Genomic DNA, 19,860 nt, shown 5'->3' on the forward strand with positions numbered 1-19,860 from the left:
TATAACTTTAGCTGAAGATGTTGCGCTTCTACACGCGTCAAAATAAGTGAGGAAAAAATGAAAAGAAAACTCATAGCTAATAGAGATAATGGTTGTGTTATTAATTCCACTCGTCATCTGGTTTTTACACAACTTGCATCTTGTCTTATGGGAAATTTTGCACAGTTTGGTCCGTGCGTAAAAGCAATACCTTGTGCGTAAAAACGCTGTGCCGTGCGTTTTTTCGCTGTCTTGTTTGTGTCTCTCTAGAAGGAAAACTGCACCTGATGTCTATTCGGAGGTGTGCGGTTGTGTACGTGCGAGTGTGTGTGCTCGTACAGGAGGGTGTTCGCACACCCACAACCAACTGATTCTCTGCAGCCTCCCTTCTCTCACCTCTGTCTGGTGTGCCGGAGAAGGGGATGGTTCGATGTGTGTTATGTGACAAAAGACCGCCCAACCCCGCCTCACAGAGAGAGAGAGAGGGGGGAGAGAGGGAGGGAGAGACAGAGAGAGGGGTGAAAGCGCGGAGCGAGTGCAGCTTGGCTCGGAGCCTTATCTCACACCAGCCTAACGATCGTGATGTGTCCAGGAGACGTTCCCCTGTTTGTGACGCGCTCAGTAAGAGAGCATCAACTGTTGAACGCGGTCTAATTTTTGCAGCGTGTCAATGATACATGACCTCGGTCAGCCAGTGACCACCTGCTATCCAAAACAAGCGCCAGTTAAAACAGTTATCAACTTTTGCTATTCAACAAAAGACAAAACCCTAATAACAACCACATAACATATTTCCCTCGGATGTAAAGTGAATTTACTCCAGACTGTGGCTTTGATTCATTGTAAATATTGGGTATTATATAACGACTACTTGTGGCTGTATATATCAGAACTGCATGAGCGCACCATTCATAATGCCAACAATAGGGTAAATATCACAGTGTATATTTCTTTTAATCAGTAAAACACAGAAGTACAAACTCAGTGTTCAAGTTTCCATACGGTACAGTATACTTAAGTTTCCATATAGCTGCATGTTAATGGTCTACACATGGGCTGCTGGTACCAGAGTAGAAAAGGGGGGGGGGGTCCATAACATAAGCCAGTGTCTCTTTAAAAAAATTGAAGTTTCTTGTTGTATTCTGGAATGAGGTCAGACACGAGGCTCCTCATTGCACGCGCTGATTATTATTAGATTCCATTTTTGGCCAATCGCAGCCGAAAGGGGCGTGGGCTTGGGGCAGAGGCAGGGTAGCGACAGCGCGCCATTGGTCGATTTTTATCGCCGTTGTATCTCGGGAAGGGATAAATGCAAGCAAGGGGGGCCGGGTCTGGAGGGCTGCTTGAAACGCACGGTCTGCAGATGGAAGGCGGACAGTGTGGCTCGCTCTAGGTTTTCTATTTTTTTGCTTCCCCAGCATGCATGGCTTTTGTTTCTAGCAGAGGGGACAGAGTTGATGCAGAGAAAAGCACTTACTTTACACACTGCGCGAGGGAGACATTAGGAAGTGCCCGGGCGCGCACTGTGCCACTCAGTCTGCGCTCTGCTGCTCCACAGACTGTGTTCAGCCAGCACACGGCTGAACTGATTTTAGAACCCAGAAGGAAGAGACTGATAACAGGGTGACACACAGAGGAGAGAGGGCTACACTCTCCGAGCTGTTCCACACCTACAGACCCTGGAAATTAAACTTTTTTTTTTTTTTTTAAAGGCAACTTTGGACTGAACTGCCACCGAGTTTACTGCACACCTCAGGAGTGAGTGCTTCTTTTTGCGCTTTTCCCCCCACAACTGCTCCAACTCTGAAGAGGGGGCAAATCAGCTGAGTTTGCGTTAAAGTGCATCGCAGGACCGAGTGGAGAGGGAGAGAAGGAACAAGTACACCGCTCTCCCTCCTTCTAACCGGGCAGCATGGTGCAGAAGATGAGCCACACAGAGAGCACCGCCGAGGCGCTCTCCTTCTTCGCCGGGGACTCGAGCTCCGACTCCGGGGCGTGCATGGATCTGGACCCGGTCGCCTCACCTCTCTCCCCGGGCTCCACGGCGTCTTCCACCGCCGGGGACAAGCTTGGGGAAAACCCGGCGTGGTGCAAAACTCCGAGCGGCCACATCAAGAGACCCATGAACGCGTTCATGGTGTGGTCTCAGATCGAGAGGAGAAAGATCATGGAGCAGTCGCCGGACATGCACAACGCTGAGATCTCCAAGAGGCTGGGGAAGCGCTGGAAGCTGCTCAGAGACTGCGACAAGATCCCGTTCATCAGGGAGGCGGAACGGCTCCGGCTGAAGCACATGGCGGACTACCCCGACTACAAGTACCGGCCGAGGAAGAAGGTAAAGTCGAGCACCTCCAAGCCCGGCAGCAACGGAGACAAGGCGGAGAAAGTCAGCAGTAGCTCACACAACACCAGCACTAAGTCATCCTCATCTTCAAGGAAGAGCGGATCCAAATCGCCCAGCAGCAGCAGACCCCATAAATCACTTTTCGGGAGCAGCAGCGGCAGTAGCACCAAAGCATCACCGTTTGCCTCCGAGCACCCGTCAGAGCACCACCACAACTCCCTCTACAAGTCCAAGTCGGTCTCCGCGGCCAAGCAGATACCGGATGCCAAGAAGCCCAAGCGGGTGTACGTGTTCGGCAGCGGCGCGGCCAACCTGAGCGTGAGCCCCACGTCCTCCGTGGCGGTCCCGGCCAGTCCCACACTGAGCAGCTCGGCGGACTGCAGCGACCCGCTCAGCCTGTACGATGACGCGGCCAGCGGCCGGGAGGACGGAGCGGACTCCCCCGGCAGCAGCAGCCCGGGCGGCACATCGGAGCGCCACGGCGGGCACACATACAGCAGCCGGCGGGCTTCCTCGCCGACCCCCTCCGGTTCCCACTCCTCAGCCTCGTCCCACTCCTCCTCCTCTTCCTCCTCCTCGGAGGATGAGGAGTTAGAGGACGACCTGCGCGACATCAACCCGAGCCCCAGCTTCGACAGCATGTCGCTGGGGAGCTTCGGCTCCTCGGTGCTGGACAGGGACTTGGATTTGAACTTTGAGTCCGGCTCCGGGGGCTCCCACTTCGAGTTCCCCGACTACTGCACGCCCGAAGTCAGCGAGATGATCTCCGGGGACTGGCTGGAGTCCACCATCTCAAACCTGGTGTTCACGTACTGAGCGAGTGAGCCGAGAAACACAAACCCGACACAGGTAGGCTTATGTCCTGCGAGCAAAAAAAAATCCCACCACACTCAAACTGGGGAGCAGTGGGTGCACTTATGGTTCCAGTGTTGCCAGACAAGTCCCACTGAGAGCAGCCCCCTGTCCCTCCTCGTCCCTGGAAGGCTCAACTTTTAGAAAAGGCGAACAACGTGCTTTTAGTCTGGAGGGGACTTTTCCCTCTGGATGCGTTGGGCTGCTTGGGACTTTAAACAGTGGAGGAAGTGCGGGGAAGCACGAGGAGACAGTTTCCTGGTTGTGAGCCGCTTCGTCCTGGGCTGTTTCTGAACTTTAACTGTGATTGATTTGCACGTCAAAACGCGCTCCGCCGTTCACCTAATCAATGTTGTTTCTCAATTTGAAAGGAGAGGGGGAAAAAAGGGACATTTCAAAAAAGACATTCTTGCACCCACCACGAATCGCCAAGTGAACTTCACCACTAAAAAGGTACAGAAACAGGACTGAGTTTTTTTTTTTAATGTGGTGTCAAGGAATTTGTTTTCTTCCTATGAAACCAGGTGGGTTGTTTTTCTTCTGGAAAAGTTGGATAGTTTCTCAAAAAGCAAAAAACATGTAAAGCATGACCGCCTACTTTGTACCTATCTTGTGCTGAGATTTTCTGTAAGACTGTCGAGCAGTTAAAAAAAAAAAAAAAAACTAGTATTAGGATTATTTAAGTGGATAGGTGGCGCTCGCTTCGGTTCTTCTCTTTTTAAGGACGGGGGGGGGGGGGGGGAAATGGACATTGAAATAATCACCAGCTGTTGTAACGTTTCAAACTTCAGGACTCAAACGCAACTTCAAATCTGTGCTGAACTTTATATACCACGATTCAGGACCAAAATTCTGTCATGTTTTTGATTTCAGATGCTTAGTTCTAGAGAAATCCTCACCCATTTTTATTTTGTCTTTCATCCTCTGAGCTTTGTTTTGTACATGTATCCAGATGCCATTTTATATGGGATGTTGTATTTATATACTGGGCCAAGCGTTTTTGACTTGATCATATGTTTTTATTTTATTTCTTGTATACATGATCTGATCTTGTGTTGTTGTTTTTGTTTTCTTACAGTCGTCTGTATGTCTGTCACATTTCCTTCTCGGGCGAAGGGCTAAAGTTTTAAAAACACAACTTTTTTCATTTCTTTTTTTATATTTAAATGTACACACACTTTTTGGACACTTAAAAGAGAGGGAAACAGTTTGATTATTTTCTCAGTGTATTTTTGTACAAATCTATATAGACAAATGGGGGAGTCAACAATCGGTGTGTGTAGCCTACTAATACAGCTGTATTGGATTTCCTCATTTTTAAGACTCCGACAGGCTGGTTTTCATGCTGCCTTCAAGTTCTCATGGCACACAATCTCACGCATGACTTTTGTTGCCTGTTCAAATGCTCTTTTTCGTTTTTTTAAGGAAAGCCAGCAAAACACCTTAAATCACTATGTTGCCTATTGTTTGATTTATAAAAAGGAAAGGCACCATGCTACTTTTTAACTTAAGTGACCGAGGAGATGATGCAAATCAGGTATGCAATTGGTGTTTTAACTCACTAATTCGGCAAAGTTTTCACAATTTTTTACCAGCAAGTGCTGACAGGACCTCTGTGATGTCCAGTCCCTGAGCAACACACTGTCAGCACGGGGCATTAGACCCACTTCTAAGAATGCAGTTGCAACATTTCCGACAGCACTTGAAGGCAGCACCAGTCTTTGTATCAGCCTACCTTCTACGTTTACAGTGCTAGTCTGCAGGCTCCTTAAAGACACAGGAACGCATTATTTCTCGAGGCTATTCCTGTGGACCCTGTGGGTTTGAACAGCTTCACTATCTCGAGCAGCCACTCGTTTTGCTTTTTTCCCCTTCATTTCCTGTCAGATATCTTGCCTACGACAACAAACGAGGAGATTGTAGCTTTAAATTTGACTTGTTTCTTGATGTTTTCATTTACTGATGTCAAATTTGCCAATCAACCACTGGATTGAACCGGCTATCAATATATAGCAAGAAAACAAGGATGACAACATCAAGCATATTCAAATTTCTGACTTGAGTTCCGCAACACCTACTTGTACTGCGTTTCTCATTGTATTTGAATATATAATCTTTTCTACTTGTCGGCTAACATTAGCTAATAATTGTTTTAGTATCTTTATGGCATGGTGAATAGCATTTGTATTTCAGATTCAGGTTATTAGCTGTTGTGTTTTTTCAGAAAAAAAAATGGAGAAAAAATGAGGAAAAAACGATGAAACGTGAAACTCGATCTTTGTATATTTGACTGTATCATAAAGCAAAAAGATTGTGTGTTTATGTATGTTGTTGCTATTGAGGACAGGCACTGTCTCGAACTGCTATCTTTTACACATCCTTACTTACATTGAAGGTGGTCAGTTCAAGACTCTTTTTTTATATATATATAAAAGCATTTTTAAATATATTAACTTTATTTTTCATCCATCCTGTGCAATATGCTGTGTAGAATTATCATTTATTGTCTCTAATCATGCCATAAACAAAGGTCCCTCCCTTTCTTTTCAGAGAAAGTGGGGGGCGACTCATGCCAGCTAAATTGTGTCCATTCACTGCCTGTCAGATTGTTGATATAAACTTGTGTACAGAACTTTTTCAAGGAAGGATAATAAATATCAGCTGGAACTGAAACGCTACAACTCTCTCTTCATTTTCTATGTGATTCTCTGTGACTGCCAGGAGCAAAAAGTGACATTTATGTGTTAATATCAGATAATTAAGTAGGGGAATGACTCAGATTGACTCATCATTATCATTACCAGCTTCTTACCAGCTCATTGTTCTTTTGCTATTGCTCTGATGAAAGATACACAGTGAGAGTAAGGATTAAGATCACACAGGCCTAACAAAAACTACTGATTCTGCTCACCACTGCACCAGCTCAGTCAATATTGGCTTCTTATGACCGATGGGTCATAACAATGTCAACTAATAGCAAACCTCTCCATATGGATTGGCTCATTAAAGTGGGTAACATGGAATAAGCAACAAATATGGACTTTTTTTACAAAACCAATAATCACCTCCATCCGTAAAGGACATAAGATGGTTGTATGTTCGGTAGTGTTAAATGAGCAGAAAATATAATTGACATTGTTTAGTTACAAACAAGTTATTAAAAGGCCTATTAGCAAAAAGTTTTGTCCATGTCTGAGTGCAAATGACCCAACAGGCCTCTGGGAAGCTCATCATCAAGCAATGAAAAATCTAACTGGTTTCCCCCAGTTATAGTACAATTGGCAGAGCTGACTGGGAGAGAGTTTTATAGCAGACTCCCCGTCCTCTAAACACTTGGGAGGGTCCTGAAACGTTAATCCTTTGGGAAGAAGCTCACAACACCGGTGTGGAGTCGGGAAATATATGCATTCATATACAGTGCACTCGATAGGAGTGAATCAATACGATTATTTTAACCCTATAGTGACACATAATTGATGGGTTTTTATGGTAAGCCCCCCCCCCCCTATAAGGATTAAGTCTCATGAATTTAAAATGCACCTTAGTGGGAGAGTGTTGATATGAGCCCTGGTGATTAAATGGCCATATGACATGACCCAGCTCAGAAATAACTGGCTCTATACAGAGCAACAGGGGAGAGATCATTTCAACTGTGTTGCACAAATTTATTCACCTGAAAGCAACGGCATGTACAACTTTATTTAGCCTGTATAAACAGCTATATTCTAATGGATTATGCATACTGCAGAAACATTTAGATACTTTGTGAATACAGCAAATAGTTTAGTGTGACGTGCAGTAAACAGAATACACAGGTTTTAATCCCACTAAAACAGAAGCACTGTAAGTAACCTGTCTCTCAGAATATCTCTACAAATGATGAATCCTTAGATAGCACACGAATCATCATATGTATGAAACAATAATCAACAATGCAGGGAGATGAACAAATGGCTCCACCTCATAATGTACACCATGCATCCCCTGTAAACCCCTGGATGGTCAGTCCTCATCATATTCACGGACTCCTCACAGCCTCATCGGAATCCAAGGGTTCAGCATGAAAAGCTGACCAATGCTAACAATAAGAAAGTTCACAGCAGTAGTCGACTGTTAACGCATATACCCTGGTAACATATTAATTCTATTTCATTCTAAGTATAGAAGCCGTATTAAACGGCCTCTGAAGCATAGGTGAGTAGTGGTACCACCATCACATGACTAATCCCATGTTTGACACACTCGTTACTTATCTTTATGCTGTATATTGATCATTTTGGGGGAAATTAATAAACTTTACAGCAATGTTTCATTACTAATGAGTTGCTATTTTTTCTCAAATGCCTAAAATTCATCCCTGCTGCAGAATCAAACAATTCCCCTTTTACATCATTAGCACAAGCTGTGCATATACATGGACGACTGATGCTATATTCAAAGTGATGCTTTATTCTATTTCTATTCTATTCTAGACCGTTGTGCCGCGTGCCGGCTGTCTGGTGTTCAGACAGTCATGATTTCCCCTCCCCCACTCCCAGACAGACCCTTATTGTGGGGGAAGGGCTGGTTTAGCAGCAGTCAGCCAAGGGCCCTCCAGCATAGCTGACAAGCATGTCTGTCTGTCTATAATGCGTGCATCTCTCTCTGTGTGTGTGTGTGTGTGTGTGTGTGTGTGTGTGTGTGTGTGTGTGTGTGTGTGTGTGTGTGTTGGTCTATGTATGTGGTTGAAATTCTATGCATAAAATTAAACCACATGACATGGGCATGCCCGCAGTAAGATCAGACACTGTTTGTATCTCATACATGAACAAATGTATTTATTTTCATTAATCTTGTTATTCCTTGTCTTCTGTCAGGCTCAATATTATAAAAGGACAAACAATGTCACTGTGTAAAATCTTAAAACCAGTGTCAAATCCTCTAGTTTTAATACTTTAAAGGAATCACCAGTAAAGAGTGCATATTGGTGGGTTCTAAATTCCTTGAAACAGCAGCTTTACACAAATTTATTCTACAGCTTTTTTTAATTGTGTGAAATTACAACAAAGGTGCCGCGACTGTTAATGTAATCAACTATATGGAGCCATTATGTACGATACAAGCACCAGTTAGTCAGTTCAGTTCATAGATCTATGCATCTTTAATGTAGTAATTGGATGCAAAAGTACTTTAAGATAGCAAGACTCAAGTATGTGCTTTTATACAATTGTAATTGTTTCCATTGTGTTATGCAATGCACAGAATGAAGCAAGCATTTCATTATGCGTATCTATCACACACAGTATGGAGCCAAATGCCTCTTTGGTGTTATGTTAATGAGCACTCCTGCTTATGCCAAATTAGTTTCATTGTTTGTCTGTAATGAGTAGGTAAGTAGCAAGGCATTTTGTTTTCTGTAAAAACGTCACGGCGAAGTCAGGTGCACTTTATTCACCACATACAATGTTGTGCACATAAATAAGTCCTGGAGTTATGAGTTCTTTTGCACAGTAAAGGAGATAAAACCAAGGAAAAGACACACAAAGGACGACACACTTGTAATAATCTGTATGTTCTGTGGTACAGTAAATGCTCAAACGTTGTATTTTCTGGTGTAAATGACAAACACCTTGCTTATATGCCAGTACCTTGATTGTAAATTAGTGCAAGTATCCAGAATTGATTTTATGAAGCTGTTATACAGTACCATGTGCTTGCAGTATCACACATAATATGCAGATTTACACGTTTTCTCACAGCTCAATTGTCCGTGTGTAGCTCCTGACATTTAACGTCAGCACAGTCAGCATGTGCGTTCCTTGTAATAGCAGGTCTATATAACCAGATTTCTCATACCATCACAATGATAAATATGTAGCATAATATGCGAGGAGATAATAACTTGTGGTATAATCTTGCAAATTTCCCAACAGTTCTAGCACTTCTGCGTGTGTGTTAAGCTCCACTAAGCTGTATGCAGCCTGTTCAGTGTGCAGTCTCATGCGTGGCTCAGCTGACTCCTCAGCGGGAGACGTGCAGGCAGTGGCCAGGGTGGGGCGGAGCAGAATGACTGCTGGAGTCAGTGGCCCAGTAAAACCACAGCAGGGGGGCAGCTCTTCTGGTGGGGGGCGAGAGAGGTATGAATGTCTCTCTCTATTCTCTCTCTCTCTCTCTCTCTCTCTCTCTCTCTCTCTCTCTCTGTCTTATGCATTTTATTTATTTCTTCTTCTTTTTCTGCATAAACATCATGTGCTTCTGTTGTTTTCACTTCACTCACATTCTCCAATGTGCAGTAGCAAAATTCATTTTCATTACTTATCTCTATCTGCCTGGCAATGCATGGAGGACACATTGGTGGTGGTGGTACCCGTTATCTTATCTATAGTCTATATGTCTCTGAGAAGTGTTTCTGAAAGACAGGTAACTTTGGCTGACAGGTGTATTTCCTCTCCTGGAGGGCTGGAAGATCTATGTGTTAGTCCAGTGGAAGCACACAGCCTAGGTTTTTGTGCTTAAAACTGTGGTTGCACGTGTTTGCATGAGCATCTGTATTGTGTGTGTGGTAGTTTGCTTTCTCTGCTGGGCCTGGGATCATTGCAGAGGTGGACTTACACCTGTTAAGGAGGAGACACAGTTACAGTAGGAGTTCCTCTGTCTCTGCTTGTGTTTCTTAGACTCTACTATCCCCTCCCCCACGTCCCTTCCCAACGCACATGCACGCACAGATGAAATTCCATCAGCGCTGCCACCGCTTGCTTCCACACCGAAATCATTTTGTGTTACTTTCCCTTTTTCGTGTTAGTTTCACATCTTGCCTTTGCTACATAAGTAGAGCGCGTAGATGGCGGTAATGCACCTTGACATGGTTGCCACTCACGAATAAACCGAGCGATTTAGAAGAAGAAGAAGAAGAAGAAGAAGAAGAAGAAGAAGAAGAAGAAGAAGAAAGGTCACGTGCAGTGTTTAAAAAAAACTGTTGGATATGATGAACATTCAGAACGGACAGGTTTTATTTTACTTGTAGAAAAACTCTTCTCTATTTCCCTCAATTGGACCAGTTTCAGGATGTAATATGTTGGCAATTATCAGCATGAGTCATTAATACACTGGAGTGATCATGAAAATATGAATAATGTTCAGTGATGCATTTGGATTTATTCAATGTTGTCATATAATCAAACAGAAATAGATAAAAAGCTGATGGTGTTTATTAGTAAATACTTCACTCCCATGTGAATACATTAAAACGATACAAGCTATGAATCAGTAAGATAAATGAGTTTTTCTCATAATCAAAGGCCTTTATGACTCCAAATGATGTTTTTCATTTAACAAGGTTCCACCTTGCAGCAGCACCAGCTCTCATCTTAGTCATTATCGACATTGACGCGCTTCTCTGTGCATTACGAAACAATGAGACCTTCCTCTTTTGTCTCCTCCTTTGTTCCCCTGCTGCTGCTGCTGTCCAGACACAAAGGTGGTCTCCAGGCACCGGTGCAGCCAGGAAAGTTTCTGTCGGATATGTGCAATTAAATAAAATAAAATCTGAAAAATATTAGAAATGATAAATCAAGGAGTGTTTTTATGTGACAAGTGTTACTTCTGGAGTCCACAGGTTTAGGCAAAGAATCGACAGAGATTGAGATGGATGGATGGATATACAAGATACTGGCAGGTGGCAAACAAAGACACGACTCTGTAAACAAAAAGATGTTAAAATGTTGTAAAATGTTAAAGTAATTAAACAAAAGTACTATATTCAGATGGATATTCTTTTTCATGACAGTTTGGCATAGAGTTCATTTAACGGTTGGAGAAAGCAAATTGCTTGACTGAGTGAATTTGGCGAGTTTAAATATATAAATGCATACACTTGTACTACACAGTGAATCACAATGAGTATTCAGACACACACTCGGCCCGTCTATATTGTTGTGTGCATAGTTGTTTGACTTTGAGAGGGCGGGACTCTTTGGAGAGCGAAATGAACTAGGCGCGGCCAAAAGGAGCCCCATCCATCTATCACACGTGTAGACAAAGGGGGACTCCACAACACAAAGCTGGATGTGCCCTCTCAAAACTTTTTTTTCTCCTCCGCGACGCACGGCGACGCGCGCAGAGCACGCCGCCCCCCAGGTGAGTTGCCTCCGAGCGGGATACTGCCGTTCGCTTCGCGCCCCATGGAGCCGAATCTTGTGGACTCTTATTTTTCCAGTTAAAAGTTGCTGCTGCAGTTGGTGCGTCAGCGCTCAAACTTGAGCACAAAGCAGGAGAGAGAGGGAGAGAGACCTAGAGGAGCACGGGCGGCGGGGCGAGAGAGAGAGAGGAGCGGTCCCCTTTTCCTTTGTCTGACGCGGGGCGCTTTGAGGAGAGAACTTGAGGGGATGCTCAGACACGCATCTTCCATAACGCGCACTAATACGCAACATTTGATACGAGAGAATTTACCTGACACTGACCTCTAATGTAAGTGAGATGGAGTTTGTGTTGCTGCCGTGTTTTTGTCTCTTGGGGATGTTGCGACGCGCAAGACAAAGCAGCCGCCTGTCAGAAGTTTGCGAAGAAAAGGAGCTTTTACGCACGCTGCAGAACAAGACAAAGTGAGCAGGAATAGTTCATCAATAGTTGTAAAATAGTTTATTTGTGTGAGTAGTTTTGTTTCAGGGGATTTCGTGGTCTTAACGAAGTTGCCAGCGCACTGTGGGAATTCAGAACAATGCAATCAGGTGTAAACTCTCCAAGAAACAAAACAGTGGCACAGAATTCAACTTGTTGCACGAATACGCATGAAAGTGTGGGGGTGAAAAGATGCCACGAGGGGAATACAAATTAGATAAGTTATGAAAATCACTAAGAAACTTGTCATAGTTCATTGGAAAGAGAGCAACAGGTATAAGTCGCTGCAGCTTCTTTGTTACAGTAAAAGCTCCTTTGTTCTCTGTCCATACAAAGAAAAGCAGAAGGAGCGCAAATCCACAAGGAAACAACTTTTTCTTAACACTTAAAATGATTTTGACGGAATAGAAAATGTTTAGAATATATTCATTAAATCTGCAAAGTGCTGGATGAGCTTTTAATTCCTTTTTTCCTCTTTTAAATATTTAAAAAATGCCGGATCGTCTCCAGAACAAAAGCTGCTGACTGAAGTTTTCTAAGAGTTTTTTGTATTTTTATTTTAATGTCTAAAATATGACAAATTTAGTTTCATTTTTCATAATTTTAAAACTTTCTTTGTGATGTGAAGGTGTGGCCAAACAACTTGTTTGAATTTGCTGCATTCCATTGTACAGTGGCCCTACCCGTAACTTTAGATTTACTTTGCAGGATGGATTTATTGTATAAAAGAAAATTAGTTGTGAATCCTTTAAATCATTTGGTTGTGGACACATTTGTTTTCCCTCATTTTTTCCAACTCAATCATGCTGTTCATACAAACTTTTATGTATAGGTTTTTACTTATATTTCTACCTAAATACTTAGTTAACATATAATATACTATTTAATTGTCTTTTAAAAAAATGTCATCAGTTCTAGGCCGATTTGTTGCATGAAGTTTTAACTACACTGCTTTTAATCAGATTTTTCTCTGGCATCTGTCTGTAGGTGGATTCAAACTCCAGATTAACCAGCAGAGCGCTTTCTGCCATGGGAGGTACAGGAAATACAAATGTGTGGAAATCAAATGGAAGACGTACGGAGTCACCTATCAAGCAGCCTTTAAAACGAGGAGGAGGAGGAGGATTAAGAGGCTGAACTGTTTTCTTCTGGAGAAGGTGAAGATTCAGGGATTTAAACTCGAGCAGCATCAGTGCCAGGCGGGATGTCTCCTCGGCACACTCGGAAATCGAAAAGTCATGGAGACACTTTGAGGATTATAAAAAAAAGTGCAGTGTGTCTTTCCACAAGACACGTCGCGGGCCGGAATCACTGGAACAGGAGGATATATCATGTCTGATCCCATCGACGGCCCTCAGCCGGGGTAGGTAAGATTACTTTGTGCTGGGATGTGCCACTTGTTCATCCACTTGTTTGTAAGGACTGCCCAAACCCCAACTAACACAACACACACACAAATGATTGCAGGGGCTGTTTGGTTTCTAAGGTCAAACATTTAAACATGGATACAAATTGCAGCTTGTCGTAACTTATGCAGAAGTTGGATTCAGTACAAGCAGGACTCAAGAAAAACTTTATGAAAGTTTCTTTTAGGAAAAATCGAACTAAATGTTTTCTCCTCAATCCTGTGCTTGCTTAACAGACACCACAACATGCAGGGTTTACTCGTCACACTTGTACTTGATTTCACAGTTTACTCGATCACACATGTCCAATTAAAGTACCTGAAGCTCCTCGTGAACATGCATGACTTGTATGTATAATAATAATTAAATAAATTGGACGATTACAGATCATACACATATTTGTTCATAAGTCACACTGGTATATGCTTTTATTTTAATTAATGGCCAAGACCAATTCAAATTCATTGGTGTTGCATGCAATGTTTGTGTTTCTGCAGATTTACACTTTCGTTAGCAGTTTGGCCAAATTCATTTGTCCATCCTCAGTTCTTTTCTCACGTTTGCTTTGGGATGTTCTGTGAAGTCAGTTCTCCGTGAGCGACTGTACTGCAGTGAATTGCCATCGGATCTGTGGTGCAGTTTCTGTTTTCTTTGTGAGCAGCCGTGACATAAAAATATTCCCTGGAACCCTTCTGTTCACTGAGGAGACGGAGTGGGAGGGGGGGGCGCCTCACAATTAAGATGGAGATTTGGTATTCTGCCTTTTTCTGCGGCAGTTCAATTAGACAAACCGGATAGAGCCTGGAAAAAGCCAGCCGCCTTCTTAACCTGCACTTCATAATGTCTGTGTGTGAGGGAGAGGAGGAAAGGTAGACTCACCCCTTTCCCTCTCTTTGCAGCCCCCTCTTTCAGTGATGTCATTGAGAGCCAATGAGAGCGTCAAGTGGTACTTGTCAGCATCCAGGCTCCACCTCCAGCCTCTTTGTGCATGGCAGCCCACATGGTCCTGCAGCATCACATTTTCACCATGCGGTACTCTGCTGCAGAGGAGAGGCAGGGATACAGGGATGTTGCTTGTGGCTGTGTGCTGTGATGTTGAGCCATCGTGTCTGCTCGAAAAAAATAAGCAAATAAAATAAAACTAAAACAACAACGCTTGTTTATCATTGTGAGCAGACGCTTGGAGCAATTTGAAGCGTGAGTAGTAGGTGGTTTGTTGACATAAATGATTCAAATTATAGAAAATAAATGATTGAGATTACCTCGATTCATTCAGTTTAACATCAAGAAAGAACAAAGTGAGCATCGATGTTGATTTAACAACAATTTGCAATCATATGTAAACACCAGCGCTTAAAAGACTGTGAGAAGAAAAAGCATTGACCTGCCTCTTCCTGTTGTTGTGGCACATGCTCAGGTCACAGCCTGGAAATCACTGGATCAGTGGGAATGTGGGTCAGTCAGCACTGTGACACACAGGTGGGGCAGATATAGGTCAGTGGGGGAGCGTGGGTGCTGATGAGTCATGCATCTCCGATAAGCTGGCACAGAGGCTGCGAGAGAGGAGGGAAAAACACAGCGGGTCAGTTACAGAGGGAGAGTGTGTGCAGCGCAGCTCAACCATGCACCAGACTCACATGGATCGTAACCTTAAAGTCACCTGTCGTTCTCGCAATTGTATATGTAGAACCTACCGCTCTGTTAAACACAACATTTATCTTTCTTCATCTGCAAGCATGGTAGCTTTATATAATGATCATTTTCAACGTAGCCTCGATTTTTAAAGGTAGGGTTGGTAATCCTGGAAAAGCCAACAAAAGCAGGCTCCACTTGGAAAAAATGCAACTGATACAGCCCAGCCGCTCCCACCAGCCGTCTTGTCATAGCTATGCTCACTGCCTGACAATTGTTGCAACTGTTAACGGATTTTTCTTTGACTCGTTCTCTAACTTCTATCGTCTCTACTTCAGCTGTGTTTATCTCTCTGGCTTGTAAAGACTCAATCATGCTCAGTGAGAGCACAGGCAGGCTCCAAACAGGCAGGCAGCTCTGTTAGTGACAGCGAGGTACACATTTGGTTGTGTTTGTTAGAGTCCTGTAAGGGCCACAGACTCAGGCTTTCCTTCTTTTTTCCCAAGGACAACATTATGTTCACTTGTTTATAAAAGGTGTTTCAGAAACAAATGTCCCACTCTACCTTAAACCAGTATGTATGCTTTTGCCCATTCAAAATCTGCCTGCTGTGTGTATGGCATTGTTACGGGGGGAAAAAGAAACATACTTCGATTTCATCATTGAGGTTATTAAATGATTGTGTCTTAAAGGGATAGTTCCCAGAAAAATGAAAATTCACTCATTATTTACTCAACACTATGCCAATTGAGGGCTGGGTGAAGTGTTTGTAGTTTTCAGTTGAAGAAACTGGGGGCAGAGTCTTAAAAAAAAATCAAGCCTAAATATCCGCTACCGGAAGTAGCAATGCTACCGCACAACCACGTACCCTTTGGAAAAAGCTTGTGTGCAGTGTGTGCGTGCGAACGTGAACACGCCTCCAGAGGAGGAGATCACAGGACTTAAGTTTTTTTTTCTGTTGTATTTTTAAGAAGGGGTCACCAGATACTTCAATTGTATTGGATTTGGCTGCAACGCTGTTTACCCCTGAAACTCCAAAAGTGTTTTGTGGAATCAAACACTTCACCCACCCTTCCATTGGCATAGTGCTGAGTTGATAATGAGTGACTTAACATTTATCTGTGAACTATCCCTGTAAGCATAGTTACAATGGTAGTATTCAGTGAAATTTTTAATAAATGGAGTGTTAGAGTATCGACAACCGCTCATCTTCAAAAGTTCACAATAGAAAGCTGCCCTTCGTTGGGTTGTCGGAGATATACTGACCATTTGAAGTTGATTGGCTGAGAAGTTGTTGAGAAAATTGACTTATGGACAGACGGACGGATGAAGATCCCTTATTTTGTAGCTAGGATTTGTGAGAAGATCTCTATTGCTCTGCAGAACTAATTCTCGTTATAAGATTTGGAGCGCCCCACCTGTATGCGTCCCTTCTTCCATCTGTGAAACTGTGGGTGACAAGTGTGTAAACTCAATCCCAGAACCCGTTAAGTGAACTTGTGAGTAAAACAGAAACATCAGGTTTAGCAAAACTAATCATTGTGACATGCCCAGCACTGAGCCCTTAATAGGCATGGCCCAGGCATGCTCTCCTCTACAATGCATTCCGCCCCACTGTGTGCCGCCTAATTACATTGCTTATCTGTAATGCTATTATCAAGAACAGTGCAGTTTTCACCACATTGGCCATTTGGTGGACGCCTTATGCGAGCACACTTTTTTTTGTGTTTATAAATGTCCCAGTGGGAGTGGAGCTTCTAAAGCTAATCCACGAGTTACAGGGGACAACATTAGCACGGCAATCTGTGGCATCTTCCAGCTCTCAAGTCTCAATATCCCTCTAAGCTGGCGTGCTCATTAAAATGGGCAATGGCTTCACACCATCTCTTTCTCTGCAGCATATGTGCAACTAAATCTGTGTCACTGTAATCTTCCATCCATCTGTATTTGCTATAACAGTAATATGAAGTACTTTATTCTGTTTCTGATGAAGACAGATGAGGAGGCATTTGGCTCTTCTGGAACATGGCGGCGTGCACCTTAGGCTCAGTGACACCCACTCTGCCGACTGAACCAGGTTTAAATCTGCATCATTCTCATCCATTTTTAATACTGTTATGCACAACACGTCTGTGAGCCGGACTGATGTTATGCAAACTGCGTTAGACCAGAATACAACATTAGTCCTAGAATAACTAATCACTGGCATAAGCCTAATTCTCGTGGACATGCTGTGGTGAGCCTCAGGGATGCTATCAGGTTTAGTTGTACCAATCCTTGCATGTGGCTTGTGGGCACTGCAGCTTGTGGTCCCTCATAGAAATCACTATAATACATACATGTGTTGACTTGTACTAGTTAATGTTAAATTTATGTTTTTATAGCTTTTATTATTTATTTGATACACTAGTGCTGAGATAGCTCTGAACATGACTGGTTGGAATGGGCTGTTTGCATTGATCCTACCTGGTTTATCTGCAATGAAGCGGTTGTCACTCCATTATCAATTGTATTCTGTATTGTTTATTAAATTAATCTGAATTTGCTTTACTGTTCACATGTGTAACTTATACATACGTTCGAACGTTGGCTATATTAGAGGTCTGTTAAGCCATTGCCACAAAGCTCTCTCCTTTTCACATAAAAGCTGTGAGCGTTTACTATAAACCTTTCTAAAGAGGAAGTGATTCTATGCATGTTGCTGCAATGACCGAGATCAGCATCCGTGACACCCAAGAATGCTAGTGTCAGTGCAAAAGTAATGGAATGATGAAAATGACATGGTGAGCCCGATATTATTGCTATCGTTTGTTCAGATTTTGTTTTATTGAAGTTCCAAATCGCACCAAATTCGACACAGCACTTCTTTGGGCTCTTAACAACACACATCCCAAGTGTGAAGCTGATAAAATGAACGCTTCTCGAGATATGTGTTCCACATACAGACAGACAGACAGACATATTTGTGGCATAAGTAGATAGATGAAAGACCCTTGCTCATCTGCTGTGTCTGCGCACACTATGCTTTTAATGAATTCAGACAATTTTTTTCACTCTGAAGTGTAATTTCTGATGCACTGATACAAATGCTGACAGATGGACTAATACATTTTGAGCTGGATCTTAAAAGAGGAACAGCCGCTCAGACAGATTTTTCACATGTCATGTACTGTGTGCCTAAAAAAAAGGGAGAGACTAAATTGGTGAAAATGAGGAAGCACAGTTTTACTAATAAAATGTTTTATTTTCTCTACCAGCTGAATTACTGTGAGTCAGGAGGGTAGAGTACAGTACAATACAGTGCAGTAAAACATTAGGCCCACCATCACTAATCGTGACGACAGTCCTAATTTTCCGAGCTACAGGCATTCTGTGGTCATCCTGTTGCACACTATCAGAGCTTAGCGTTACCATTCGGTGCCTGTAGCCGCAAGATAAGTTAACGTGCTCTGCTGGCATGCTAATACGATACCGGCTCTGCAGGGACAGAATTAATTATTTCTTTATGACTGCGCATGAGGTAAAGTGTTTGAAGGAGGGGAGGGGGGAGACCGAGAGAGGGAACACAGGGAGAGGAGTGATGGGCAGGGACGAAAGGAGGGAGAGAGAGAAACAGATTGAGATGGAAGTTAAAAAGAAAGAGCAAGAAAAAGAGATGAAAAGGAGTGGGAATAAGACAGACAGAGCTGTTATAGGGTTCTTTATATCCACCTGTCTTAAGTGTGTAGTAAATCTCTCACCCTGACAGCGTGGAGTGGAGTTTTATTTCTGGCTGAGGCTGAGTTGATGAAAAAACATGGACTTCCAGAGCTTCATTATTCTTTACAGCAAGTAATATGGTTACCTGAGAGGCTTTTACATTTGTTCACACAAGCTTGGCAACAACACAAGTTTGACTTTTCCTGCTTTGACCTGAAAACGAGTCCTTATCCTAATCCACCATCGTGACCTTTTGCGGGATTGTGGTATAATAAGACATATCCAAATCCTCCAGTGAGAACTTGCAGGTTAAAAAATGATGCAATGAGTGAAATCAATCTAGAGCACATTCACTCTATGATTTCTAGTGTGAAAATGCCCTCATACAGAGGCCATTTTTAAGAGCCGCTGTCCTACGAGGGAGAACCAAGACAGGACTTTGTGATGCAGATTACTATTTAGTTATTTTATGCTTGGGTTTAAATGTCAATTCCTTGTTTTGTGCTACATTGTGTTTTTGTATATATATATTTTTCTGCCTCCTGCACATTTGCCCTCTGGGATTTTAGTGAAGTCGGAACCAAACCGCAGATAATAGCATGACAAATCAATCGGAAAACACATAATAACTGTAAGCGTCAAATCAAAATTCAATGGATGAGAGCTCGCGTGGCGCAGCAGGTCTAAACTGCCCCCGTAGATATAGCTTTTTCCTGCTCCTCCTCCGTCCCGGCCCAGGTATACAGATATAGGGATGCAATTTCCAATAACAGCTTTAGCCAGTTGTCTATCTATTACAGGTCAAACTTATTACCTCCATAAATGCACAGCATGTTGCTGTCTGGGGATGGACTGATAATCCCTCTAAAGACTGGGGTTTTATCAAAGCTAAATCTGCTCCTCTCTCACACTCACACACACTCACAGACACACACACACACACACACACACACACACACACACACACACACACACACACACACAGGGAAAAGCATACATCAGGAATACCCACATGGGAACACACACACACACACACACACACACAGTCACACAGACTATATGCGTAGACACACACGAAGCTGCTAGACAGACAGACCCGGGTGTAAAGACTGGGATTTTATCACAGACAAATCTGTTATTGTCTGGTAGTTAGGAGATTATGAAGCAGTGATTTTACACACACAAACACACACACCCATGTATCATTAGAGGATGATGCTCACTGGCTGAAGGCACAGTGCAGTGAAGTGATATCAGGACCGGGAGCTTTAATACTGTGACTGACTGTGGTTTTAATACGATGATAAAGACTCAGCAAATCACTTTGATGACAGCTTTTATTGTATGGACTTA

General features: G+C 43.1%; 1 protein-coding gene and 1 long non-coding RNA gene across 4 annotated transcripts in view; both read left to right on the forward strand.

Annotated features, from left to right (window-relative positions):
• The first annotated feature begins 1,288 nt into the window (after nt 1-1,288).
• Nucleotides 1,289-5,848, forward strand: sox4b (SRY-box transcription factor 4b). The gene has a single exon (XM_053432602.1). It carries the CDS (start codon nt 1,892-1,894, stop codon nt 3,137-3,139), a length of 1,248 nt encoding a protein of 415 aa, XP_053288577.1. The 5' UTR covers nt 1,289-1,891; the 3' UTR covers nt 3,140-5,848.
• Nucleotides 5,849-11,167: 5,319 nt separating this feature from the next.
• The window catches only part of LOC128449823 (uncharacterized), a 107,751-nt gene continuing 99,058 nt past the window's right edge, over nt 11,168-19,860 (forward strand). For 2 of the 3 annotated variants that reach the window (XR_008339917.1, XR_008339915.1), the window contains exons 1-2: nt 11,168-11,290; nt 12,758-13,133. This is a non-coding gene — a long non-coding RNA (uncharacterized LOC128449823). Of the gene's footprint in view, nt 11,291-12,757; nt 13,138-19,860 lie in introns of all 3 variants that reach the window. The other variant, XR_008339916.1, reaches the window with a different exon arrangement.

The sequence above is a fragment of the Pleuronectes platessa genome, chromosome 10 (genome assembly GCF_947347685.1).
Source record: "Pleuronectes platessa chromosome 10, fPlePla1.1, whole genome shotgun sequence".
In the NCBI taxonomy this organism is placed as follows: domain Eukaryota; kingdom Metazoa; phylum Chordata; class Actinopteri; order Pleuronectiformes; family Pleuronectidae; genus Pleuronectes; species Pleuronectes platessa.

Bases quoted from the DNA above. Each gene is read 5' to 3' on its own strand.
- sox4b (XM_053432602.1), top strand. From the start codon at position 1,892: ATGGTGCAGAAGATGAGCCACACAGAGAGCACCGCCGAGGCGCTCTCC.